Source organism: Chiloscyllium plagiosum, chromosome 43, assembly GCF_004010195.1.
Source record: "Chiloscyllium plagiosum isolate BGI_BamShark_2017 chromosome 43, ASM401019v2, whole genome shotgun sequence".
Taxonomy (NCBI): domain Eukaryota; kingdom Metazoa; phylum Chordata; class Chondrichthyes; order Orectolobiformes; family Hemiscylliidae; genus Chiloscyllium; species Chiloscyllium plagiosum.
In genome coordinates this window covers 2,160,119-2,188,056 of record NC_057752.1, presented here as the reverse complement: position 1 = coordinate 2,188,056, position 27,938 = coordinate 2,160,119, and the positions used below count along the sequence as shown (strand labels likewise).

The window sequence follows — 27,938 nt, the reverse complement described above, 5'->3', positions numbered from 1 at the left end:
CCCTGGATGCTGCCTGACCTGCTGTGCTGTTCCAGCAATAAAGTTTCAACTTAGATTAGATTCCTTCCAATCTATAGGAACTGTTCAGAGTCTACTGAATCCTGAACGATGACTACCTATGCCTGCACTATTTCTAGGGCAGCTTCCTATTGCACTCTGGGCTGTAGATTATCAGGCCCTGGGGATTTATCTGCCTTTAGTCCCATCAATTTCCCCAAACACCATTTCTCTACTAATACTGATTTCCTTCAATTCCTCCCTGTCACTAGACTCTGGTGTTCCCCAACGTTTCTGACATGTTATTTGTGTTCGCCTTTGTGAAGGCAGAACCAAAAAATGTATTTAATTGGTCTGCCATCTCTTGGTTCCCCATTATAACTTCCCCTGTTTCTGGCTGCAAGGGATCACCACCTTCACTAATCGGTTTCTCGTCACATACCTATAGAAGCTTTTCCAATCAGTTTGTGTGTTCCCTACAACCTTTCTGTCATACTCTATTCATCCTCTCTTAATCAACCCCTTTGTCCTCCTTTGCTGAAATCTAAACTGCTCCCAATCCTCAGGCCTGCTGGTCTTTTTTTGGCCAATTCGGATGGTCCTCCCTTGGATCTAATACGATTCCTAATTTCACTAATGCACAGTCAAAATAAGGAAGACCATGAAATAGATTGTGAGGCAAGACTAAAATGTCAGTAGAGAAAAATAAAGGCCTTTTATGTGGCTAAGATTTCAATGGTTCAACTACCCACTCAAGAACAATGACGCCTAATCCTTCGACTTGTACAGTTCATAATGACTACAGTTTTTGTGTCCCAGAGTTATTCCTTAAGCTTTAAAGAGATTAGAATTCACTTCAGAGAAGATCAAATTTTGGGACAGAACTTTCATTAGTTGATGCCAAAGTAATATTCTGCCAAACTGACTCATTTTTCATGTCAACCCTTCCCTGACAGTACAGATGCTTCTGACAGAAAATTTGAACGCTTGCTTTTTCTCTCCACAGATGCTACTCAAGCTGCTGAGTATTTTCAGCATCTGCAGCCACTTGCTTTTATATTTTCTGTCTTGTGGAGAATGTTGAAATGGGTTGTTTCTTGAGGGACTAATGTATTAAACGTTCTGCTGGACTCAAAACTATCTACTTCTATTGATACGAAATAGTTAACTATTTTAGAGGCCAGAGCATTTGGAGAAGTTTGACTAATCAATTAAAATTAATAGAATTCAGAAGATAGTCATGAACCCTAATTCACAATATTGTGATCCACAAGTGCCCAAGAAACAAAGGTCATTCACCCAACCTTAAAAACAGTTAATGTAGCAAGATACAGAGCTACGCAGCCAAAACATTGGGAACTGAAAATTTGAGGGAAGTTGATAAACAAGTTGTATTGGTTCAGCCAAGAACAAAAACATTGAAATGACATGAAGTCCTCAGGAGTTAAAAGCTTTGATCCTGGAAATGCAATTGCCATTGCAAGATGCTCTAAATACTGATACAAAGAATTTAATATGCTAGGAAAAATATCATAGGAAATAGAAACAGAGGAAATAGAAGCAGAAGATAGCCATTTGTCCCCTCAAACCTCCTCCTGCAGATTCATGATACAGTGACCCAACAGCTTCAACTACTGATTTCCAAAATAGTTTGGCAATGTTTTGGAGAAATTGGGTCAAACAATTGGGCTAAACTGTTCATACAAAATTTTAACCAGGCTTAAGTTTTCATAAACTTAGTTACAGCTTATTTGTGCCTTTTAAGAATGTAATGACTCATTAATTTTACAATTTCAAATTAGAAATTTCGAATGTTATGAGCGGGAAACGAAGAGTATATTAGAATGTGAAATGTTAGAACCAACTGCATGCTAATTAGGGTTTTAAAGCAGATGGTCTACAGTCAGGTCTTTGAAGAGATTTTTTGCCTATTTTCTTGCTATTAATGCATAGTATGCCAGCCCAATGCTGATCAATTTGTCCAAAAAAACTTGATTCCCATTAGACTAATTTCAATTCCATCTACCTATCGTTTCATCATTCAATCTCATACCAAACCTGTTATTATAACTTAATTTGTTAAACCTTGGTGTCAGGCTGTTAAATCTGCATTTCCACCATTCATATTCGACATATCCTTCCTGAGGTATAATATCCAAAACTGAGTGCAGTGCTCCACATAGGACATGACTGAGGCTTTGTATTACTGAAGCATCTCACTTGCTCTACATGAGACAGAAGCCCTTTTAATCTTTTGTACCTAAACACTAGCTTTCCAGGTTGCAAACATGGCCATGGAGAGCCCATCCCCAGTCCTGACCTTCTTTTCATAAAGAAAACACTGCGATTTGTCTTGACACCTACCCAAAATGCAGGCCAAATTCTGGAGTTTTGCTCTCCCATTCAGACTATCTATGGCCTTTGTGAAAATTGAGTGCAGGGTTGCAAAATCAAGAAGGGCAGCCAGGTTCTTCAGTAACATTACTGACAAGGGGAAATTCAACCTCTATAATAAATAGTAGCAGAAGGTCAATTATGATTTAACAAATGTCTTATATCAAAGTCTTCGATTCATCTCAAGTTTTTAAAAGAAGCTTTGAAAATCAACATATATTCCCCTTCCCTCCATGTTTTTGTCTTTTTCAATTGACTGGACTGAAACAAAATCTTCACTGTCAATTAAGTTGTCCCACTGAAACAATATGGCAGATGCTGGTTCCTGTCTAAAAATGAGTTATAAGAAATCTCTCAGGGCAACACAGATCCTCCATAAACAGTGAGTGTGTGTGTGCCTGTATAGAGAAATAGAAGGCAGCAATCAAGGCGATCTTGTGATCTAATTGGAAAACAATGTTGACAATGTTGCTATGGATACCAACAGAATGATTATTTCTTATTTTAAAGTTCCAACCTCAAATACCTCAAGACTGTCCCACCCCAATATAAAATACTTAAGATGCAAACCAGAGCATCCTCTTGCTGCTTCTTCAGCTGTTCCAGCATCTGTTTGAACTCCTGCTCTTTCTGCTCAGCTTCCTCCAGGGTAGCTTGGTTCTGCTCCTCATAGGCCATGGCGACCACAGCCAGAATCAAGTTGACCAGGTAAAAAGAACCCACGAAGATGACAAGAACAAAGAAGATCATGTACGTCTTCCCCGCTGCTCTTAATGTCTGCAAAAGACACAATTTGTTTTTAAGTTCATTTTTATCAAACATACAGGGTCACTTTCAATAATCAAACATGGGTACAGTGACACCCATCTATCAGCTTATTATAGATTCATAGGATGGTTGTATCACATGAGGCTGGTCACTCATTCCATTGTGCTCATGCTTCCATATTCCACATTCTATTCTTTTCAGTTGTTTATCCAATTCTCTTTTGACAACAGTGATCCAATCTGCTTCCACCACACCCTCAGGCAAGGCATTCCAGATCCCAACCATTTCCCCAAGTGAATGGGTTTTTCTCCATGTTGGCAACTCCTCTTTTGCCAATCATTTTAAATCGGTGCCCCCTGGTTTCCCTTCAGTCAATGGGAATGGTTTCTCTCCATCTACTCTGCCTAGTCCCCTTGTAATTGTCTATCAAATCTCTGCCTTTCTCTTCTCCTACCTCATATATCAGTTATAAAACCTCTCACTGTTTGTGGCATTTTTATAGAGACCTTACTATATCTCAAAAACAGTTCAAAGCACTTCATAGTCAGTGGATATTCATATGGGCAAATGTCGCTACTGTTCTTACAAATATTTTGACAGTGTTGGTTGAGGAAAGAACTTTGCTAAGATATTGGGAAAACTTTCTTCAAATATTGCCAAGGGATCCCTCATACCCATGTGAACAGACATGACCTTGGCTTAACATTTCATCTGTAGGGCAGCATCTTAGAAAATTCTGCTCTCCCTCAGTACTGCACTGCAATGTCAGCTGAGTCGAAGCTCTGAAATTGGTACAATATGAATGCACAAAGCATGTCCCCAGATAAGTTGGAACCAGAGAAGCAATTTTGAAAATTCATTTGCTGGAGAGTAAATAGATCGGAGATAGACGGTTTTGCAATGAGTTCCCATCACATGAAACAACAGGCCAAGCACCCGAGACTGTGAACCCGTGACATGGTTTTGCAAGTTTATCAACACTCCATAGTTAATAACACAATATACTGCTGACACCAACTATATAGCAATCTCTTGAACACTTTGTTACACTTTAGTTAAAATGTGTGTTCAATTATTCAAATTAATTGGGTTAATCCTTCTTTAAAATTGGTACATGCATTTATACACATATCTAGAATATTGCAAACAGTTTTGGGCCCCTTATCTGCTCAGCTGACATTGGGTATGGAGGGACTCTCTTATGAGAAAAGGTTGAAAAGGTTGAGTAGGTTGGACCTGTACTCACTGGAGGTTAGAAGAATGAGAGGCAACCTTATTGAAACACACAAGATTCTTAGAGGACTTGGCAGCGGAGAAACAGGAGAGTGGGAGAGTCTAGGACCATAGGGCAACATCTCAGAATAAGGAGTTTTGCATTTAAGACAGAAATGAAGATGAATTTCTTCTTACAGAGGGGAGTGAATCTGTGAAATTCTTTACCACAGAAGGTTGTAGATGCTGGGTCATTCAGTATATTCAAGGCTGAGACAGACAGAGTTTTAATCAGGAAGGGAATCAAGGGTTATGGAGTAAAGGCAGGAAAGTGGGGTTGAGGATTATCAGGGAGGAAGTGAGGACTACAGATGCTGGAGATCAGAGTAGCCATGGGCACCCGCATGGGCCCCAGCTATGCCTGCTTCTTCATAGGATATGTGGAACAGTCCATCTTCCACAGCTACACTGGCACCACCCCCCATCTTTTCTTCCACTACATCGATGACTGTATCGGCGCTGCCTCGTGCTCCCACGAGGAGGTTGAACAGTTCATCCACTTTACCAACACCTTCCACCCCGACCTCAAATTTACCTGGACCATCTCAGACTCCTCCCTCCCCTTCCTAGACCTCTCCATTTCTATCTCGGGCGACCGAATCAACACGGACATTTACTATAAACCGACCGCTACGTAGACTACATCTCCTCCCACCCTGCCTCCTGTAAAAATGCCATCCCATATTCCCAATTCCTTCGTTTCCGCCGCATCTGCTTCCAAGAGGACCAGTTCCAATACCGTACAACCCAGATGGAAGACACTTTCCTCATTCCTGAAGAAGGGCTCATGCCCGAAACGTCGATTCTCCTGCTCCTTGGATGCTGCCTGACCTGCTGCGCTTTTCCAGCAACACATTTTCAGCTTTGAGGATTATCAGATCAGCCACGATCTCATTGAATGGCGGAGCAGACTCAATGGGCTGAATGGTCTACTTCTGTTCTTATGTCTTATGGTCTCACTTCCTCCGAGAAGTGGTGGGACAGATATTTGGGTGGCAATAGAACTGGAGGTTATAAGGGGTATGTAAAGACCGAGGCTCTCAAATGCTCCATGCAACTGGAATTCTGTGTAAGGGTGTCAACTATGAATAGTGGAAGCGTGTTGGTAGATGAATATCCTGCAGTTTTTCTCAAATGCCTTTGGAATCAGGAAATAGTTAAACTGAAATTTTTCCTCTGAAAATTAAATAGACCCGCGTTATGGTACATTTACCCGAGATGGGATAGGAACAGACCCTTTGGGCTAAATAGCTTTTTCTTCAACCATTTTGGGAAAAGCTTGTCTGTGTCATGTTTCATATGTCGCAAAACATCAAGGTGGAGATAGACAGATTTTTGATTCACAATGGAATCAATAATTCTGGAGGGCAGGAAAGTGAAGTTAAATTTACAATCAGATCATCCATAATTGCACTGAATTGCAGAAGAGCAATTATATCAGCCATGACCAAATGGCAAAACAGACTTGGTAGGCCAAATGGCCTAATTCTGTTCCTATACATTATAGTATAAGAGGCTTGAGGGGTCAAAAGGTCTACTCCTGCTCCTATTTCTTATGTTCTTACAATACGGAAACCTATTCATCATATATTACACACAAAGCACACACAGTTTCCCTGCACTCTAAGATTCTGCTCTGATTATTGAATTAATATTGCCCTTCAGTTGTCCTGTGCCATTGTTGGTCAATCTGACCAATGAATAGACCAATTATAGAATCTTGCAAATTGCAGGTAAATCGTTGTCAGCTATGTGTGTTTAAATCACCATTTTCTCCAATGGATCGCGAAACTGTCTTTCCTGTGTTTTCACTTCTCTGTAGTTCTTTTCTGACTGTTTCCAGTTATCCAGGTCTGTTTGCACACAGACTCTGCTGCTGGCCTTGAGCCAGGTAAGGAGAGGAACAGCAGGTTGATATTGTGCAGCAGGAGCAGATTGGAGTCAGGACAACTGCCAGGAACGGAACTGCTATTTTAGACACAGTTAGCCTATGGATGTTACTCATAAGTTGCTAAGTGCCAAAAAATGAACAATTCTGTTGCATTTTAGAAGGGCAAATCAAGTTAGTATGCAAGTTTTATTCCCTCCACCAACCAACCCTGAAAAAAGCATCTTTCTTCTCAATTTTCTACCTTCTGTATAATCTCCTGAATATCTTGGCTTTTTGTTAGGGTATTAGTTCCATGAGGGGCAATTTAAGTGAGTCAATTAGATCACAGAATTATTACAGTGCAGAATGATGCCATTTATCCCATTGTGCTGCACCAGCTCATCAAGTGAGCATCGTTCCCTCGTGCCAATCCCCTGCCTTTCCCCTGTGCCCTTGCAAATCATTTTTAGCCAAATAACCATCCAATGTCCCTCTTGAATGCCTCAATGGAACTGCCTCCCCCACATTCCCAGGTAGTACATTCCAGACCCTAACTACTCGCCTCACCTCCCCTTCACCTCATTCCTTTCAATCTCTGTCCCTCTCATTCCTGTTCCTTTTCCATGTGGGAACAGCTTGTCCCGATCTATTCTGTCCAGCCCCTCCCCCATGATGTTGGAACCCTCTCTCAGATCTCCCTCTCAGCCTTCTTCTCTCCAAGGAGAACAGTCCCAATGTCTTCAATCTCTCCTCCTCACTGAAGTTTGTCATCCCTGGAACCATTCTGGTAAATCCCTTCTGCCCTCTCTCTCCAATGTGTTCACATCTTTCCTACAGTGAGGGGCCCACAACTGGACACAACCCTCCAGCTGAGGTCTAACAAGGGTCTTGTACAAGTTCAACATCACCTCCCTGCTCTTGTACTCTAAATGGCTACAATGTGTGAAATAACTCCACAGAGGCCAGTATCCTGTCATTAAGTCTCCCCTTATTTATACGTGGAGAGTCCTTGACTCTGATCCAGCTCCCTCAGAGGCAGCTCTCAGAGTGAACAGAACCTCTGACATTCCTGTTTATATCTGTCAGCCAGGGCTCCCTAATTAAATCAGGTTAACGGCCCCAATCAGGGAACTCACATTCTATGAGGTCCACCTGGCTGACCTGTTACAATCACTACTGTCTGGTTCAAAATAAGTCAAGAGTGCGGGCTTGATTTGAAAATTTAAATTTTGCTGTAATTCTTTGTCTGGCTATGTCTAAATCATATACCTAATGAGAAGATATGAGAGATTCCAATTCAGATCTTTCTACCAATTAGAAAAAAAGATGTACTCCGTGCTATCTACCCCCAGATATCACTCTATCCATGAGGCTATATCTTCTCCTTATAACCATACGCCTCATCTTTATACTGAGTGTCTTCCTTGGCATTTGGTCAATTATTTCCTGGAATTTAATATATACACAACAACTGCATTTATTTAACAAATGCCCTGTCCAACATACAATAAAATTAGCCAAACACAACCTGTACCTACACCACCACCACCACCCCCCACACCTCACTGGGGATCTAAACGTTGATTCACAATTGGGACAAGACTATCTGTGAATCTCATGCTTGAACCCTTTCACCTCTTTTGAACAGGAGTGAACCATCTGCTGCCTTCCAATCCTTTGGCAGAATTCCTGTTTCCAAAGATATTTGGGACATTGTAGATAGTATCTTGCGAATACTACGGTTTAAAGAAAAGGCCCCAGAAAACCACCAGGACCCAAAAATCCACCAGAGCCCAGATATCTGCTTCTTTGCTCTTCATTCTATTATTGTACTTTGATGCCATTTTCTTCTGAATATTTACCTCTGGTGAAAGCTCTTCCGGATTTTTAAAAAAAATCTCTGTGGGATTTCCTATTGTTTCTGTCTAACACTGCTGCGCATACTTTAGCTACCTCGACATTATGCTCTTGAAATTTCTCCCCTAAGTTCTTCCATCACCAAACACCTCCCAGTCCTTTCAAGTGATTCTCCTTAAAATGAAATCTCTGACCACCATTGCTCCTAAATTCTCATTCCTTCTACTTTTTGACAATATCTTTATGAAGAGCTTTGGACAGTGTTCTATATGAAAGATACTGTAAAAGTTCAAATTGCTGTTGGATGCAGTAAACAATTTCCCACATGTCTATAAGGTTTATAAAATATACCAACATCTCAAATGTGTGCTTTTAAAATGAACTTAGCAACTACTGAAACTACATGAAATGGCATGTCAGCCTTTATTGCAAGGTAACTGGAGATGGGAAGCCTTGCCTCAATAATAATGACACCACATTTGGAGTAATGTGAGCAATTTTCGCCTGTATTTAAAGAAGGATGCACTTGCAATGGAGGTGGTATAGTGAAGGTTCATGAGACTGATCCCTGGGATGAAATGCTGAGTAAACTGGGGTGATATCCTCTTTAGTTTAGAAGATTGAGAGGGAAACTTATTGAAACAGACATGATTCTAAAGGGTCCTGACAGGGTCAATACTGAGAGATTGTTTCCCCTGTCTGAGGAATCAGGAACACAGTGGAGAGGGGGACACAGTCTCAGAATAAGAGGCTGAAGCCTGGGTTCGACTCCCAACTGCTACAAAGATGTACAATAAAATCTCTGAACAGGTTAGTTAGGAATTATTGATAAAGGAGGGAGGAACAAGTGTGACTGTTGGACTGGCACGGGCAATAAACTCCCTGCACAAAATTGTGGCTCAGTGGTTAGCACTGTTGCCTCACAGCGCCAGGGACCCGGGTACGATTCTAGCCTCAGGTGACTGTCAGTCTGTGTGGAGTTTGCACATTCTCCCATATCCAGGTGCTCTGGTTTCCTCCTACAGTCCAAAGATGTGCAGATTAGGTGGATTGGCCATGATTAATTGCCCATAGTGTCCAGGGATGTGTAGGTTAGGTGGATTAGCCATGGGAAATGTGGGGTTTCAGGGATAGGGGAGGGTCTGGGTGGGATGCTGTTTGGAAGGTCGGGGTGGACTTGATGGTCTGAATGGCCTCTTTCGACACTGAAGGATTCTATGAAAAAGGTTTAGATTGTTTGATCGACTGGGTTAGAATCTATTGCCAGTGATTGTAACTGTTCACACAACAAGCTTGTATACTGATTGTGTATGAAAATGAGCAAATTAAATAACATACAAACACACAAGGATAAAATGCCTTGTCACTTACTAGCTGGTACAAATTTTCCCAGAAATCCTGCGTCATGAGTCGAAACAAGGCTAGAAAAGCCCAACCAAACGTGTCGAAACTGGTGTACCCATAGTTAGGATTTCTTCCTGCCTTCATACACATATACCCTTCAGGACATTGGCTGAAAGAAATGTAACAGGTCATGTATGGAATTTAGTTTCCACAAGGGCACATAATGAAAGTCTGCATTTTGCCTTCATACCATTTTATTTATATATTTTTGCTAAGTGAACACTTATACTACAATTTTTTTCAGAATATCAGTTGGGATTCTGACTTCAGGTAACATGGGGTGGATTTTGTTTCACCACTTTGTATTTTCTTGTATCACACACCATTTTTCATTGAAATTGGGCAGGGGAGGGGAAGTAACTTTTTCTGGGTTCTCAGCCAATTGCAGATGACACAAAGATCAAGGGAGTTGTAGATAGTGTAGAAGGTTGGCAAAGCATACAGCAGAATATAGATCAGTTACAGTATTTGCGGAGAAATGGCAGATGGAGTTTAATCCAGGCAAGTATGAGGTTATGCACTTTGGAAGATCAAATGTGAAGGGAAAATATACAGTTTATGGCAGGACACTTATCAGTGTTGATGTAGAGAGGGATTTTGGGATCCGAGTCCATAGCTCCCTGAAAGTGACCACACAAGTAGATAGGGTGGTAGAGAAGGTGTATGGCATGCTTGCCTTTATTTGTCAAGGAATTGAGTACAAGAGTCAGGTTGTCATGTTGCAGCTTTATAAGACTTTGGCTAGACTGCATGGAAGAGTATTGTGTTCAATTCTGGTCACCACATTGCAGAAAAGATCTGGAGGCTTTGGAGAGTGTGCAGAAAAGGTTTATCAAGGTGCTGTCTGGATTAGAGGGTATGAGCTACAAGGAGAGGCTGGACAAACTACGGTTGCTTGCTCTCGAGTGGTGGAGGCTGAGGGGAAACTTGATAGAAGTCTGTAAAATTATGAGAGGCATAGATAGGGTTGACGGTCAGAATCTTATTTTCTCAGTGTTGAAATATCTAATGTTAAGGGGCATGCAGTTAAGGTGAGATAGGGAAAATTCAAAGGAGACATAAGGGACAACTTATTTACACAGAGAGTGGTAGGAGCCTGGAGTGCACTCCCAGGGTTAGTGATGGGGGCAGATACAATAGGGGTGTTGAAAAGACCTTTGAATAAGCACATGAATAAGCAAGGACTGGAGGGATATGGACCATAGTAGAAGGGATTAGTTTAATTTGGTGTCATGTTCAGCACACCACAGTGGGCCAAAGGGCCTATTCCTAAGCTGTACTGTTCTATGTTCTATGTTCAATGCAGTCGTCAAATCAAGCACCTGAATCGATACAGAAGTTCAAAACCAGGTGGGAAACCTGTTCAGCGGTTCACTCCTCCTTCCATAGGGATCCATTGCATGAATTGAACAATGAAGACTTTTTTGTGTAACAAAATTGTGAACACATCCTTTATAAATGGGGATTTGACTTTGTTAAACAACAACAAGCACAAGGGAGGTTTTCATCTGTCATGAGGGACAAAGGTAATTCTCAACTTAGACCAGGTTCAGTTGAGGGTACTGTCTCTCCAGAAGGAGTGAGAAAAAGGGCAGATGGGAGATTTGTGCCTTCCTTGATGCATCCTGGTGAAAAACTACAGGCTGGCATTTTAGATGCGGGAAAACTAACCCCTCCTTTGTTTGTGAGATTGTGAATTAGAAGAACTAAATATAGGAAATGAATAAAAATGCAATATAAATAAACGGGCAAAGGGTCAGCAGCATGTTCTTGCTTCTATATTACCAGAAAGTTCGCCAGAAAATTGAACAGTGCAAATGCAAACCATCAGCAACTGTTTTTCTTGAATAAATTCTGAACTGTCCATCTTCAATGTAACCTGCTGTAAAACCACCCCCAAATACTTTATACAGTAAAAGCATTTGCTGTGAATTTCTTGCTGCTACCCATTAGTCTGTTTCTTTCATCTATTTCAGACAGGAAATTATCGAGTGTAAAATAGGGAATACCACCAGTATTGCTTTGAAAAGTCAGTTTGGATGAAAAATAGATATATCAGTTCCACCACAGTTACTGCCCAACATGCCTCACAGAATCTCACCCTGTAAGCAGGTAATGCAGGACATTTAGAAGGCTTTATTTCTGACCCATCTTCAGGTTACATCTACATTTCCTGATGAACGTGCAACTTGACAGGTTGGCTGCCATCAAAAAAATGAGCTCCTTGCATTTTCAAAGCCTTTAACCAGTGAAGTGAATACAGAGACTGAAAGATTGCAGTGGGTGCAGGTGGAAGACAGTGGCTAAGATCTTGAGAGATGGTTGACAATTCCTCTACTGCATGCCAAACGTATTTATAATCACGGACCTACATAAATGGCTTTGGATATCGTGATCCTGGAGACCTATTTCTTTCCCCAATGTCTAAAGAGCTAACTCAAGCTGCTCTTTAATGCAACATTGCCATCCAATGAATGCAGACTGTTGGAACAAGGTTGTCATTCAGCATGCCATCACTGTGAATTTTCTAATGTTAATGTACCTTGGGCATATGCACCAAAAGAACCTGGGGACTACAAGTCATGGGCTTGATTCAGAGAACTGAAAGCCAATTTAAACCTGGGCACACTAGTAACATTAAAACAATCACACCTGGGACCTGAATGTCACCAAAGCTCTGAGGGGTAACAATAATTATATGAAAATAAGAATGCCAAAGAAACCATTCAAACCACTGCAGGTATACTGCATTCAGCAAGTATAAGATGGTCTTAGATACTGCAAGACCTTTTGCAAATTTCTTGACAGAGCAAATAAAAAGTGGGATGTTTCACAATCTGACACCCTCATACAGAAATAGCTTTCCTTAAAATTACTGGCTGCCGAAATCACAGCACAAGATAAGACTAGCGTGAAAGTACACTTCAAAGTGTCAGTGTACTGAGTAAAGGAAAATTCATCAGTGAATTAATTTGCCATATATAGGTCAGTAACTGAAGCCTTGTTGCCCAGTTGCCAACCCTTGTTATACTATATGGTTGGGAAAGGCTTGGTTCAATAAGATGCACGAATAACATGTAAACAATATTCACTTAAGACATTCCAGGCAATAGTCAACTTCAGTAAGAGTCACAATTTAGCAACTGCCCCCTGACATTTAGCAGCATTACCAATGAATCCCTCATTGTCAACATGCTAGGGGTTACTATTGACCAGAAACTCAACTGGACTAGCCATATACACACAGTGGCTACAAGAGTAGGTCAGAGGCTAGAAATACTGCAGCTTGTAACTCATCTCCTCCTAACTCGCCAGAGCCTATCCACCACCTACTAGGCCCAAGTGAGGAGTGTGATGGAATACTCCCCACTTGCCTGGATGGGGGCAGCTCCAATAACACTCAAGAAGCTCAACACCATCCAGGACAAGCAGCTACTTGATTGCCATCACATTCACAAGCATCCACTCCCTCCCCCACCAACGCTCAGTAGTAGCAGTGTGTACTACCGATAAGATGCACTGCATAAATTCACCAAGGTTTTTCAGACAGCACCTTCCAGATCCACGACCTCTTCCAAGAAGGACAAGGGCAGCAAGTACTTGGGAACACAAACCCCCTGCATATTCCTCTCCAAGCCACTCACCATCCTGAGTTGGAAATATATCATCGTCACTGGGTCAAAATCCTGGAAGTCCCTCCCTAACAGCAAAGTCTACCAGTAGAATGCACAGAAAGCATGAGTACATGTACATGTGAAAGTACATGTGATGCTATTAAGGGAGCCCATCAGTGGCTCAGGAGGGCTGAGTGAAATAAATGCAGAGCAACAACATCAGCACAAAAATGTAACAACGGGTCACAACAGTCTCTAAGGGCAAAATCTTAAGAGCAACAGTGGGCTATGGGTGAGATTGTGGCAAAATTGTGCGACACGTCCAGCGAGACCAATCTCGACTCCAAACAAACTCGATATCGGGAAAAGACAACAAGGAAACCAGAGGGAGCACCTGGAGGCTTCAGCTCACCGCCCGCTCTGAACAATCTCCATGTTAAACACGAGGCATCAACATCTCAGGGCATGCACTATGGGGAACGCATGTGCGTGCACACATACACCTCACGCCCACAGTCAGTGACATCCAACATGTGCCAGCCTCCAAGAACACTTCTGGTCCCCCATCATCGATCCACTTACAGGACTCTTCAGCCCTTCAATGCCCCCCTTGGGATGCCCTGGGAACTCTCATTGTAGTGCTGCAGTGAGGACACTGACCCACAGCTCGTGGCCTGGACCGGGCTGGATCTGCAGGCTGTTCATGCACTCTCCCAGTGATTCCTTACTCCGAGACAACCGTGATAAACACAACATCCCTGCCATGACTTGTTCCTCAGTCAGAGATACCAGGCTCCCTGCGCTGCTACCTTGTCCCTCAGTCAGAGATACCAGGCTCACTGTGCTGCTGCCTTGTCCATCAGTCAGAGATACCAGGCTCACTGTGCTGCTGCATTGTCCCTGAGCCAGAGATACCAGACTCACTGTGCTGCTGCCATGTCCCTCAGTCAGAGATACCAGGCTCACTGTGCTGCTGCCTTGTCCCTCAGTCAGAGATACAGGGCTCACTGTGCAGCTGCCCTGTCCCTCAGCCAGAGATACCAGGGCTCACTGTGCTGCTGCCCTGTCCCTCAGTCAGAGATACCAGGCTCACTGTGCTGCTGCCCTGTCCCTCAGCCAGAGATACCAGCCTCACTGTGCTGCTGCCTTGTCCCTTAGTCAGAGATACCAGGTTCACTGTAGTGCTGCCCTGTCCCTCAGTCAGAGATACCAGGCTCACTGTGCTGCTGCCTTGTCCCTCAGTCAGAGATACCAGGCTCACTGTCCTGCTGCCCTGTCCCTCAGTCAGAGATACCAGGCTCACTGTGCTGTTGCCTTGACCCTCAGTCAGAGATACCAGGCTCACTGTGCTGCTGCCCTGTCCCTCAGCCAGAGATACCAGGCTCACTGTGCTGCTGCCCAGTCCCTCAGTCAGAGATACCAGGCTCACTGTGCTGCTGCACTGTCCCTCAGCCAGAGATACCAGGCTCACTGTGCTGCTGTCCTGTCCCTCAGCCAGAGATACCAGGCTCACTGTGCTGCTGGTCTGTCCCTCAGTCAGAGATACCAGGCTCACTGTGCTGCTGCCCTGTCCCTCAGTCAGAGATACCAGGCTCACTGTGCTGCTGCCCTGTCCCTCAGTCAGAGATACCAGGCTCACTGTAGTACTGCCCTGTCCCTTAGTCAGAGATACCAGGCTCACTGTGCTACTGCCCTGTCCCTCAGTCAGAGATACCAGGCTCACTGTGCTGCTGCCCTGTCCCTCAGCCAGAGGTGCCAGGCTCACTGTGCTGCTGCCCTGTCCCTCAGTCAGAGATACCAGGCTCACTGTGCTGCTGCCCTGTCCCTCAGCCAGAGATACCAGGCTCACTGTGCTGCTGCCTTGTCCCTCAGTCAGAGATACCAGACTCACTGTGTTGCCTTGCCATTTCGTTCAGACACAGTCGCAGGAAGCTTGCCCTGGTTTTCAGCCGACCTCAGTCACATAAAGGGAGATAGCTTTCACTTAGGGACAGCCTCCGAACCTCAATCACTCAAGGGAGCTAGCCTTCCGTCAGGGACAGCCTCCATACCCAGTCCAGGAGCTTGGACAGGGTCAGTAAGCTACTCGGAACAGTCAGAGTCAGGACCCTCTCCTCATAAAGGATAAGGAGCGGAATGTCAGGCAGCCCACTTCTCATCTTCAGACTTTCTGTCCTGTCGGGAGTTGTTTGTGCTGGTAGAGTGGGGAAGTTCATTGACCTTCTTTCCACACTGCTCGGCTTTCCTTCAGACAGCTGGGACTGCATTGACACTGTTTCCTTTCCTCCCTCCCTGCAGTCACAGCATCACAGACTTAAGCAATCAACATTACTTGATCCAAGAGGCTACTCTTTAAATAGGAGACTGGGAGAGCATGATAACAGGGTTCCGCATTCTCTGCAATGGAAACCACTGAGTAACAAATGGAGAAAGGGGTCTTGGTTGATTTATTCTCTCTGTAGTTTAACAATTGCAGATCCTCAACAGTTGCCCAACTGAGATCAGCACAGACAATTGTGGAAGCTTCTGGTCTTTATGACTAAGTCCCACATCAGACAGACAAATTCAATTGGAAGAATCTTTTACAAATACCATAATTAACAAACAGGGTGGAATTCAACAATTAGAAGATAAAACTTACCCAGCATCTGTGCTATTTCCACAAAGCAATGGATCACCCATTCCTGCCACCCAGTAGAAATTTGCTGCAAGGAAACAGAATAATGTTTTAATTAGGTTCATTTCTTCACTACAATAATTAATCTTTTGCTTTTCCCCCACACAATGTGTAATTAAAGCTCTGAAAAACATTACAAATGTTACCTAATACCACAATCACAGTTGCTATTGGTGAGAAAATTTGAGACATTCCACAAAAAAGAAACGAACCATCAGCTCCAAGGTTAGGCTGCATTCTTTCACAGCCTTTTTTAGCCCCCTCAAGTTGGTATGGTAATCACTCTCTTCTTTAAGCCATCCCATTTGGCATGCCATTATCACATGAAGTGTTGGTCTCTTGTTGCTCCAAAACAGTTCTGGTTGAGATTGCAAATGGATTTGTCCAATGGGGATTGGCAAATGTTTATAACCAGCAGGATTATAAAGACGAGTGCAGAGGAAGGTATCAGAATCTTGTACAGAATAAATTTCCAGTGATCATAAATATGCCACAGAGGAGGAGGGGAATCAGTCTTGAACATCCAGTGCAAGACATACAACCGGATAGGTTGTATGGAGTTGTCTTGAGTAACTTTGGAAGGTGGGATAGGATGAGATAAGGTTTGCAAGACATTCTTCTCGAGACCAGATTTGTTGAGTAGAATGTATAATAAGGTAAACAACTGTGGAACAAATTAACTGACTTCATGGGACACATGGCCTTTTCTCATTGTGGGAATCCACTGTTCCAGTCAATTCAAATGGCTAGTATTAAAGATGTAGCTAACATCTAACACACAGCCTCATTGAAATAGGGGCCTAATTCCTAGCAGACTGTGGTTACCTGCCGAGCTCAGTTGAAACTGAGAAGTAGGTGGGTCAGGTTTGGGTTTGAAATTTTAACTTCCTGGTGACTCAACACATTTTGGGGGGGTTAAAATAACTCAATGTGCCAGCAGTATAACACACAGCTGAAGGGACTGAATTCGAGTTAAAACTGTCCAGTATTATCCATTAGGGCATAAATGGTTTCCAGTACTATGTTAAAATATAGTTGGGTATTTTTATCTTGTTGTTTCTGTCTACATCTTTTACCAAAGTGGAGGAGATGGGGAGATTAATATACAATTGACAGTGGGGCAGCCAAATTCAATGCAAAACAATTAAATATTGAAAGGGCTTTCATCAAACAATGATTTATCTCTCTCTCTTTCTCTCTCTCTCTCTCTCCACTATTCAGATGACATTCGATAGATGTGTAGCACAAAAGTATCCAGAAATTGCTGAGTGTCAGTATGTAAAAAGCATTTTAGGTAGGCTGCTTTCCACATACGTCTGAGGTGCACTCAGAATATATAAAATTACACAAGTGATCACTGTTAGCAATGTATTCTTACTGGCCATGTTTAAGGAAGATGACCCTTACAGATCACTCTTGTTTATCTGTTGCCAGTTGAAATGGGCTCTGCTGTGTAATGCTTAGGAGGTACTTGTTGTACAGAATTCAAACTAAAATCAGTATCCTTAGCTTTGTTAGTACTTTCTGCAACCTGTTGCTGCTTTGTTTTGAAGATTACATTCTGCTGCAAGACAAAGTCAAACTGTGCCAAAGACTAAACATGGTTCAAAACTGCAAGAATGTCATAATATCAAATTGCCTAGGACAAGAATGTCCAATCAGTCTTTCTTTTAAAATACATGATTTGGAGATGCTGGTGTTGGACTCGGGTGAACAAAATCAAAAGTCACACAACACCAGATAATAGTCCAACAGGTTTAATTGGAAGCACTAACTTTTGGAGCGCTGCTCCTTCATCAGGTGGTTGTGGAACCACCTGATGAAGCAGCAGCGCTCCAAAAGCTCGTGCTTCCAATTAAACCTGTTGGACTATTATCTGGTGTTGTGTGACTTTTAACTTTTAAAATACACAAATTGAGAGCTTGCTGAAAACAAGCACATGGTTGACAATCTCCTTTTTCCCTCTATTCCTTCTTTTTTCAAAATATTATCTTCTACCTGACAGAACAATATGTGACCCACACATTCACCGTCAAGCAAGAGGGCAACACTGTCACAAGCTTCTAGCACCCTCTATAACCAGTCAATTAGGCATATGTGAGCAGGAGGAATTATCACTCCCACTTTGTAAACTCTCTCTTAGTGGAGGTGTCGACTCTAGAGCTGCTAGACTTCAAGTTGACCAAACCCAAGTTTTCCAAATTGTGTATATCTATAAATTATATGGTGCAAATACTGACATCCATATAGTGTTCATTATTTTAAAGCTGATAAAGCCATTTATTCACACATAGGACAAAAGGAAATTGTCCATATACTGTACCATATTTTTAAAAATGGAGACTGCCAATTCTTCCAGTAATGCCCAACCAACCAAACGCATCCCACCTGGTCCACGTTCAATCAGCAAGGATTGACAGTTAACAGTTCTGGCTGCATCGCCATACCAACCATGGTCTGTTCTTGTCTCACATAAACTGGTATTCCCTTTCTAAGTTTGGTTTCTTGCATTCCAGTCTTGATGAGGACAAGAAAAAATGCTTTGATTGTTTTGTCGTTTTAGCAATGTTAAATTCATTCACAATGAATAATCTTGTAGCTAAAAACTAGTAACTTAGATATAGAATTGCATGGAATTACAGAATAGCAACAGTGCAGATAGAGGCCATTCAGCCCATTGAGCCTGCACTGACCCTCCAAACAGCATCCCACTCAGACCAGTCCATCTCCATTACCCCACATTTACCATAGTTGACCCACCTAACCTGCATATTATCAGGCAATTTAGCTTGGCCAATTTACCTGACCTGCACATCTTTGGACTATGGGAGGAAACCAGAGCACCTGGAGGAAACCCACGCAGACACTGGGAGGATGTGCAAACTCCACACAGACAGTCACCCAAGGCTGGAATCAAACCTGGGTCCCCAAATCTTTCTAGTCTTCCACAGCACCCAGTTTTTCCCAAGGTATCACTTTCTTCAAAATGAAAATACACCGCTTACATTTACTGCCATTGGATTCCATCACCCACTTCACTAAACTATAGGTTCTGAAGCCCAGGCTAATGCTGTAGGGACACGGATTCAAACCCCACCACGACAGCCGATGGAATTTAGATTCAGTTAAATCTGGAATGAAGTTTTTTTTAAAAAATTCAGTCTCAGGAATAACTGTATCACAAGGACTACATGGGTATAAGATGACAACTCATTGCCGTGATGGCATGTGACATATGAATGTCAGGCAATGACTGTCTCTAACAAGAGAGAACTTAACCATTGCTTCTTGACATTTAACGTATCATTGAATCCTCCTTTATCAACATCCTGAGGGCTACCATTGACCAGAAACTGACCTAGACTAGCCATATAAATACAAGAGCAGGTCAGATGCTAGGAATCCTATGGTGAGTAACTCACCTCCTGACTCCTCAAAGTCTGTTCATCATCTACAATGCACAAGTCAGGAGTGTGGTGGAATACTGTCAAGAGTGTGGTGCTGGAAAAGCACAGATCAGGCAGCATCAGAGAAGTAGGAGAATCGATGGTTCAGGCATAAGCCCTTCATCAGGAATCAGGAATGTGGTGGAATACAACTCCAACAACACTCAACACTTTCAAGACACTTGACACCATCCAGTTCAAAGCAACTCACTTGATTGGCAGCACAGCCACATACATTCACTGCCTCCATCACTGATGCTCAGTAGTAGCAATGTGTACCATCTACATGATGCTCTGCAGAAATTCACCAAAGATCCTGAGACAGCACCTGCCAAACTCACAACTACTTCCATCTAGAAAGACAAGGGCAACAGATACATCGGAACACCACCACCTGCAAGTTCCACTCCAAGCCACTTACTTGGATATATATGACCTTTCATTCAGTGTCACTGAGTCAAAATCCTGGAATTCCCTCCCTAGTGGAATCATGTGTCTGCCTGTAGTACATGAACTCCAGCAGTTCAAGAATGCAGCTCAGCACCACCTTATCAGGGACAATTAGGGATGGGGCAATAAATGCTGGCCCAAGTGGGAGGGGAAGTTGAAGTGTTCAGCCACGGGGCGGTGGGGTTGGTGGGTGTGGGTGTCCCAGAGATATTCTCTGAAATGATCTGCAAGAAGGCGTCCTGTCTTCCTGATGTAAAGGAGACCATATTGGGTGCAACGGATGCAGTAGATGACATTGGTAGAGGTACTGACTGATGTATCCTTCTGAGGATGTAGAAATACTTTTTCAGTCCCAGTTGTCATTCTTGTGTATCTCAGCTGCACCCCTCTCAAACCCAATATATTCTTCCTGCGGTGTGGTACAGAACTGAACACAGTACTCCAGATGGGACCTAACAAGAACTCTTTACAACCGTAGAAGAACTTCTGCCCCCTTGTGTGTCAAGGCCAAGATAAAGGCTATAATTCTATGAACCATTTAAAAGCATGGGAGCACCATCACCTGCAAGTTTCCCTCCAAGCCACTCACCATCCTGACTTGGAAATATATTGCCATTCCTTCAGTATCGCTGGGTCCAATTCCTGGAATTCCCTCCCTCAGGGCATTGTGGATCTATGTACAGCACATGGACCACAGAGGGTCAAGAAACCTGCTAGATTGTCCTCCGATCCAGAGTGGTAATGGGGAAATTGAGACTTGAATATATGACTGTACAGACTGCAAACGTCCTCACAAATGTCATCTGCCACAGTTTCAACCACTCAATCTATCAATGTCCTTCTGAAACTTCCTGTGTTCACTACACCGTTTACTTCTGTACCATCCAAATTCCGTTATCAGCAAACTTGAATATGCAGCTCTCGATTTCTTCATTATTTTTAATATCCATTCAAAGATTTGAGTGCAACTGGTAAGACTGGTACTTACTGCCCATGATAAGGTAATAGTGAGCTATCTTCTTGAATCGCTGCAGTCCATTTGGTGCAGGTACACCTACAGTGTTGCTTATGTTATTGCTGAAAATGTGTTGCTGAAAAAACGCAGCAGGTCAGGCAGCATCCAAGGAACAGGAGAATCGACGTTTCGGGCATAAGCCCTTCTTCAGGAATGAGGAAAGTGTGTCCAGCAGGCTAAGATAAAAGGTAGGGAGGAGGGACTTGGGGGAGGGGCGTTGGAATTGCGATAGGTGGAGGGAGGTCAAGGTGAGGGTGATAGGCCGGAGTGGGGTGGGGTTGGAGAGGTCAGGAAGAAGATTGCAGGTTAGGAAGGCGGTGCTGAGTTCGAGGGATTTGACTGAGACAAGGTGGGGGGAGGGAAAATGAGGAAACTGGAGAAATCTGAGTTTATCCCTTGTGGTTGGAGGGTTCCCAGGCAGAAGATGAGGGGCTCTTCCTCCAACCGTCATGTTGCCATGGTCTGGCGATGGAGGAGTCCAAGGACCTGCATGTCCTTAGTGGAGTGGGAGGGGGAGTTAAAGTGTTGGGCTACAGGGTGGTTGGGTTGGTTGGTCCGGGTGTCCCAGAGGTGTTCTCTGAAAAGGCTTATAGTTATTGCCTACAACAAAAGAAAATCCTAAGGCCCAGGGACATTTTCCTGAGGGACACCACTGGTCACATGCTGGCAATTGTAGCGTGTATCCATTATCTCTACTTTCTGTCTCCTAACACCAACCGAACTCCAAACTGATGACAATTGGTTACCTCCAATTCCATGTACATTGATCTTTAAAAACAATGTCTTGAGTGTAACCTTGTATGAAGTTTTCTGAAAGTTCATGTAAGTAATATGAATAGATAATCCATCACATTTGTGACCTCCTCAAAAAATTCACCCATGAACAATTGTTTTCTCCCATCCGTTAATATTTGGCCAAATACACAATCACCATTTCAAACTGCAGTTTCTAGTACCTTCCAGATACTACACATCAAACTAGTAGGTTTATAACTTTCAGCGTACTCTTTCCTACCCTTACTGAAACAATCAGGATTTCCCATGTCAAGGAACAATTCCTTAATCAAGTGTCTTTTGGAAGATTATGACTAAGGCAACTACAATTTCCTTACTTATTTGCTTTATTAACCTTTGGTCAAAACCTATCAGATTCTGGAAATTTGCCAATCTTCGGTGTCATTACTTTCGCTATTTCCATTTTGCTGACTGATATTAAATCTATTAAGTGCCTGCTGTCAATTTACTTTTCGTTTTCCTGTAATTTCTGGTATTTTAATCCTCTTCCTCTTCTGCAAATACCATAAGGAATAGGATAAGAGTAGGCCGTTCAGCCCCTCGAGCCTGCTCCGCATTCAATAGGATCATGGCTGATCTGACGTGTCCATTTTTCTGCCCTTTCCCCATAACCCTCAATTCCCCTACTGAGCAAGAGTCTATCTTAGCCTTTAGTATTCACAAGGACTCTGTCCCACCAGCAGAACTACAGCTGTCTGTGGCACGGAGTTCCAAAGACTCTGAACCCTCTGAGAGAAGAAATTCCTCCTCATCTTAATCTTAAATTGGTGCCCTTTTATTTTGAGGCTATGTCCTCTGTTCCTAAACTTCCCCATGAGAGGAAATATATTCTCAGCATTTACCCTGTCAAGCCCCTTAAGAATCCTTATGCAAAGTTATAAACTTAGCAAGATTGCCGTTTCCCTATTTTCACTTACAATATCACCTGTGTTTCTCGTTCATAAGTGGTATCTTGCTGGGGACTTTCAACATCAATTGGTTTCTTCTTAGCCAGATCACATTCTGCCGTATTTCCAGCATGCAAATGTTCGCCTCTCAATAATGAAAATGTAAAACTATGCTTCATGTAGTATTGCTGATATTAAACTAAATCATGGCACAATCAAACTATTTCATTCATTGCTCCAATTATGAATGGACTGAGGCATTGTCATTTTGTAGATCAAATCAGGGCACACAAGGCAATCCATGTTCCTAACAAAACTGTCTCATTCCTTGAGACAACTAGCTTACCCTGGATCCATGGTCAGTGGTTCATTTCAGACACAAGGAGCTTTGCAGCTACACAAAGCCTGCAGACCAGGGGTTAGCCATGCTTCTACATTCTGGACATACAAAATATGAGTAGGAGGCAACCAATCGACCCTTCAGGCCTGCTCCACCGTTCAATATGATCCTGGCTGACCATCTAACTTAGTCCCCTGTTCCCACTTTCTCCCCATACCCTTTGATCCCTTCAGCCCTAAGTACTATATTGAACTCCTTCTTGAAAATATTCAAGGTTTTGGCCTCTACCCTTTCCTGTAATAGAGAATTCCACAGGCTCCCCACTCTCTGGGTGAAGACATTTCTCTTTATCTCAGTCCTGAATGGTCTACCACGTATCCTTAGACTGTGATCTCCTGGTTCTGGACTCCCCAGTCATCGGCGAAATGTAAACTCATCCTGAACTCCTCACAAATTATCCATAAACCACTTATGAATATTCTGAAACCTCATTTAGAACCAAAAATGATAGGTTTGTTGCTTATATAAGAGGATTCTTTAATTTCAAGACAAAAGTCTTTGGTATGGTCACAAGTGTCTTGCCTGCCTGCTAATTCAACAACTTATTCTTAGTTCTCTCTCTCGTATCTGGATAAGTCCTCCATGTTTGTGGCTTTTCCCGGATAAAAGAATTTCACATAAACACTTTAATGTATTCTTATTGACACATCCATCCAACTAAATTGTTCACTGTTGTGTAGGATTCAAGCACCTGGTGATACAAGTAAGGAAGGAGGAAATTTGGACAAAGTTTGCCAAGCAAAACAGCAAGAGCTGTACAATATGCTAGTAAGAAGGGCCATCCTCGCAGAGGGTCAAAAATAACAACAACACTCAAAAGACATTCAGATTTGTTTCCAGGGTTGAAGAATTTGGTGAAAAGATGGGCAAGTGAAGCTTATGACAGTCTTGTTGGGCCTAGTGGCTTTCTCAGTTTCTAAAAAGGTAGCATATAGAGCCATATAATATCAAGTATTCTCAATGGAAGAAATCAAGACACAAAGGTCAAATCAATGAAAGGTATTGCACATTGACATACCAACTGATCATGCCAAAACACTGCCAATAATTCCCTTCTAACAGGAGAAGCAATACACATAACCCAGAAATATGGATTATTCAATGCTTACTGTCATTCATAATGTAGTCATTAAAGTCAAAAATCCTTGTTCCATTTTCATCTGTGGCATTTAGATATGCTGGATTGGGTGGCCAAATGACACACTTCTGCCTCAAATTGCCCATAAACAACTGGAGTCCAATAAGGGCAAAGACACTCAGGCAGAATACAGTCAAAATCATTACATCAGACAGCTTCTTCACAGACTGGATTAGAGCACCCACAATGGTCTTCAGGCCTGTAGAAATAAACATACACTGTTATACCTATACTCTGGGTGAACACTCATCTCACATGTTCACAAAAAGAACAGAAATCACATTCCAGAAAAAGTTCATGCAGGAAAGCAAGCAGTGTTGAATGCAAACCATGTCAATGGATTTAATAACAATGCTTGAGCTCAAAACTAAAAGGGCTGTTGAAAAAGCTTGTGGTGGAGACAATTTTTAACGGTCACTAACAACTGGTTATTTTTAGTTTTGACTTATCAGACACAATTGCAGCATCATTAATAGCTAGCAGCAGGGCACATATGACTGATTCTTTAAGCAAGCTTGGGATTGGCACTCCTATGAGCAGGGGATTTGGATACTGTCTATCCTGGATTTCACTGTAATTTGCTAAGAAAAGATAGGATGGTTTGGTTGGGACATGGGTAAAATGCCACACTAGTGGAGTATTAGTTTCGAAGTGTGGGGTGAAGTAGACTGTTGAAGAAACAGTTTTGTTTTATATCAAATCATGATGCACTTGGCCTGAAATGCTTGATACTAAAATAAGGTAACTGAAATAATAACACATTCCATTCCTCTGCACTAAAAGTTCTCACTGAGAAACAAAATAAAAATTAATCGAGAAAATGTGAACTTGCATATCTTATTAGGTAGCACTCACCCATTATCATACACAGAATAAATTCTACTGTGTCCACTTCGATCTTCTATTGTACAGCTACAATACCCTTCCCATACTACAGTTCAGTTGTCCCAAAGTACCTATTTGCTACACCAGATAACTGAAAACTCAAATGAACAATTCTAATAAGTTATAATGCTCCAAAGGTTAATGCATTTTCAAGATGGTTGATGCAATAATTCAAAATACAAAGCTGAACTGAAATGATTAATTATGCAATCTCAGACTAACTTTAATTTACCCACATTGTTGAGTGAGCTTCATGTTTCTCACTAAATGGTGAGCAGGGTTTGTAATTCAACTACTTACTGACCTTTCAGAATCTATATTGTTCCAGCACAATGTGGTCAAGATACTTGGAGCAACATAACATGGGCTTTTGTCATCATCACTTTGACTACAGTATTGGCACACTAGTCCAGCATTAACCTGATAGGCCACATAGCCTTCCTTCCTACTATTGACTTTGTGATTTGAGTAGCCAGTTGTTAACAGTTTGATATGTGCTCATCTCTCATCTCAAAATCCTCTTTATCCATTGCAAAGTTTTTGACTTTATTGTCTTTCTCAATACCAATGCAGTCATTATTCCTACAAGCTTTCTTCTTATTGTCCCAGGTCCAAATTCACTCACAGTAACAACATAAAACCTGAACTTTACCGCTATTCAAAAACAAAAAGTCCCTTCACTGTAATGAAGGCAGTTCTCCAGTAGTTCACCAAAGCAAACATTCTTCACATAAGCCTTTGTCAGTGAGTGGCAGCAGATCCTTGGACCACAGACACACCGCAGAAAAGTTGAGTTCTATCGTCATCTGATGGCACCCCACAGATAATTTTCCCTTTGCAGCTACTGGGCAGTAAGAACCCTGCATGGTGAATTTTCTCTTCCTTAATTGAAGGGCACTGATACCAATTAAAATCAGATAACGCAGCGGAAATTAGCAACTGAGTTAAGGTTAGAGAAGTTATTTACTGGCCCACAAAACCTTATTTATTACATGACTATTAATACGGTCACCAGATAGTTGCTTCAAACTCAGACAGCTCAGAATCTCACAAGCCTGACCTACTAAGTTAATTTTGAATTGCTAATAGTTTTGTAATTTTTCTAAAATTTCCATTCAACTGCATGCATTAAATCCAGAGAATGCCAAACGTGAGTGTGACACAACAAGCCTCAATAGCTTTGGGATGAGTTAACCAGACACTGCTAATGCCTGCCTTGACTTTTACAACTACTTCCATCTTTATGCTCTCAGTGGCAATCTCCCATGGTAGAAACTGCTCAGTCCATTCCATTCTGAGTATTAAAAGAAAAAGCAGTCTTAAAGCCTAGTGCTCATTAAATGTCCTGTTAATGTCATCAGTGGCACTATTTGTTCAAATTACAGTATGAGCCTCCTGCTGGGGAATGAGCTAAATTCGATAAGAGGTCCCCAAAAAATAAGTATGGAAAGCGTAACAGCAATGAACACTAAGGCAAATTGACTCTGTTTTTGCTAGGACTGAACTTATCTCCACTGTTTAGGAGGCATCAAATTAAATTATACTTGGTTATTTCATATTGTCAGAATGCTTATTAGCTCAGGCCAAGTAAACAGATTTGATAGCTCCACTAGAATTGTTGAGAGGTTTATTTGGGACAAGGATACACAGCTTTTGCAGAATCACAGCTATAACTACCTTTCTAAGAGCAGAAAGGCAGAGCTCAATCACTTTAAGTGAAGATTATCTGTGGTGCAATCATTGATTTTGCACTCAAATGGAGGACCAGGTCACTTTAAACAGGTACAATTACGCATTTTTTAAAAACATTTACAAGATATAGGCATAATTTCTTGCCCATCCCCAATTGTCCAGAGGGCAGTTAAGAGTCAAGTGCATTGCTGTTGGTCTGGACTCATGTGTAGGTCAGACCTGGTGGGAGTAGGGAACAATAGAGATATTGAGGCTCTGGTAAGGAATAAGGAGGAGGTATATGTTAGATATAGACAACTCTGGGATCAAGTGAAGCTCTTGAAGAGTATAAGGGGAGGAGGGACATTCTTAAGAAGGAAATCAGAAGGTCAAAAAGGGGATATGAAAGAGCCTTGGCAGATAAGGTTAAGAATAATCCAAAGAGAATCTACAAGAACATTAAAAGCAAAAAAGCAACTAGGGAGAGAATAGGGCCCCTGAAAGATCAACAAATTCATCTATGTATGGAACCACATGAGAAGGAAGAGACACTAAACAAATATTTTGTGTGAGTATTTACTGGGGAGAAAGGCATGGAGTCGAGGGAACTCGGGGAAATAAATATTGATGTCTTGAAAACAGTCCACATCACAGAAGAGGAGGTCTTAAAAAACATAAAGGCAAATAAATCTCTGGGACCTGATCAGGTGTATCCCAGGACAGTGTGGGAAGCAAGGGAAGAAATGGTGGGTTCTCTGGCAGAGATATTTGCATGATCTACAGCCACGGGTGAGGTGCTGGAGGACTGGAAGGTGGCTAATGTTGTGCCTTTATTTAAAGAAGGCTGCAAGGAGAAGCCTGGGAACTACAGAACTGCATCAGTGTTGGGTAAGTTGTTGGAGGGGATTCTGAGGATTTACATGTATTTGGAAAGGTAAGGATTGAATAGGGATAGTCAACATGATTTTGTGCATGGGGAATGAGGTCTCACCAACTTGATTGAGTTTTTTGAGGTCATGACCAAAAAGATTGATGAAGGCAGAGCAGTAGGCATTGTTTACATGGACTTTAGTAAAGTCTTTGACAAAGTTCCACATGGTAGATTAATTAGTAAAGTTAGGTCACATGAGATTCAGGGAGAGCTTCCCAATTGAATACTAAAAAAGCTTCATGGCAGGAGACAGAGGGTGGTGGTGGAGAGTTGTTTTTCAGACTGGAGGCCGATGGCCAGCGGTGTTTTGCAGGAACAGGTGTTGTGTCCACTGTTGTTAGCCATTTGTATATATGATTTGGGTGAGAGTACAGGAGGCATGGTTCATAAGTTTGTGAATGACACCAAAATTGGTGGCATAATGGACAGTAAAGAAGGTTATCTACAATTACAAAGGGATCTTGATC

The 27,938-nt window shown here is 42.3% G+C and overlaps 1 protein-coding gene across 1 annotated transcript in view; it reads right to left on the bottom strand.

Moving 5' to 3' along the window:
- The window catches only part of LOC122543258 (sodium channel protein type 8 subunit alpha-like), a 199,539-nt gene that overhangs the window by 89,318 nt on the left and 82,283 nt on the right, over positions 1-27,938 (bottom strand). The window contains exons 6-9 of the mRNA XM_043681730.1: positions 23,956-24,183; positions 15,818-15,881; positions 9,530-9,671; positions 2,962-3,168 (exon numbers count right to left, since the gene is read on the bottom strand). Of these exons, the coding sequence (XP_043537665.1) occupies positions 2,962-3,168; positions 9,530-9,671; positions 15,818-15,881; positions 23,956-24,183 (641 nt within the window). The remainder of the gene's footprint in view (positions 1-2,961; positions 3,169-9,529; positions 9,672-15,817; positions 15,882-23,955; positions 24,184-27,938) is intronic.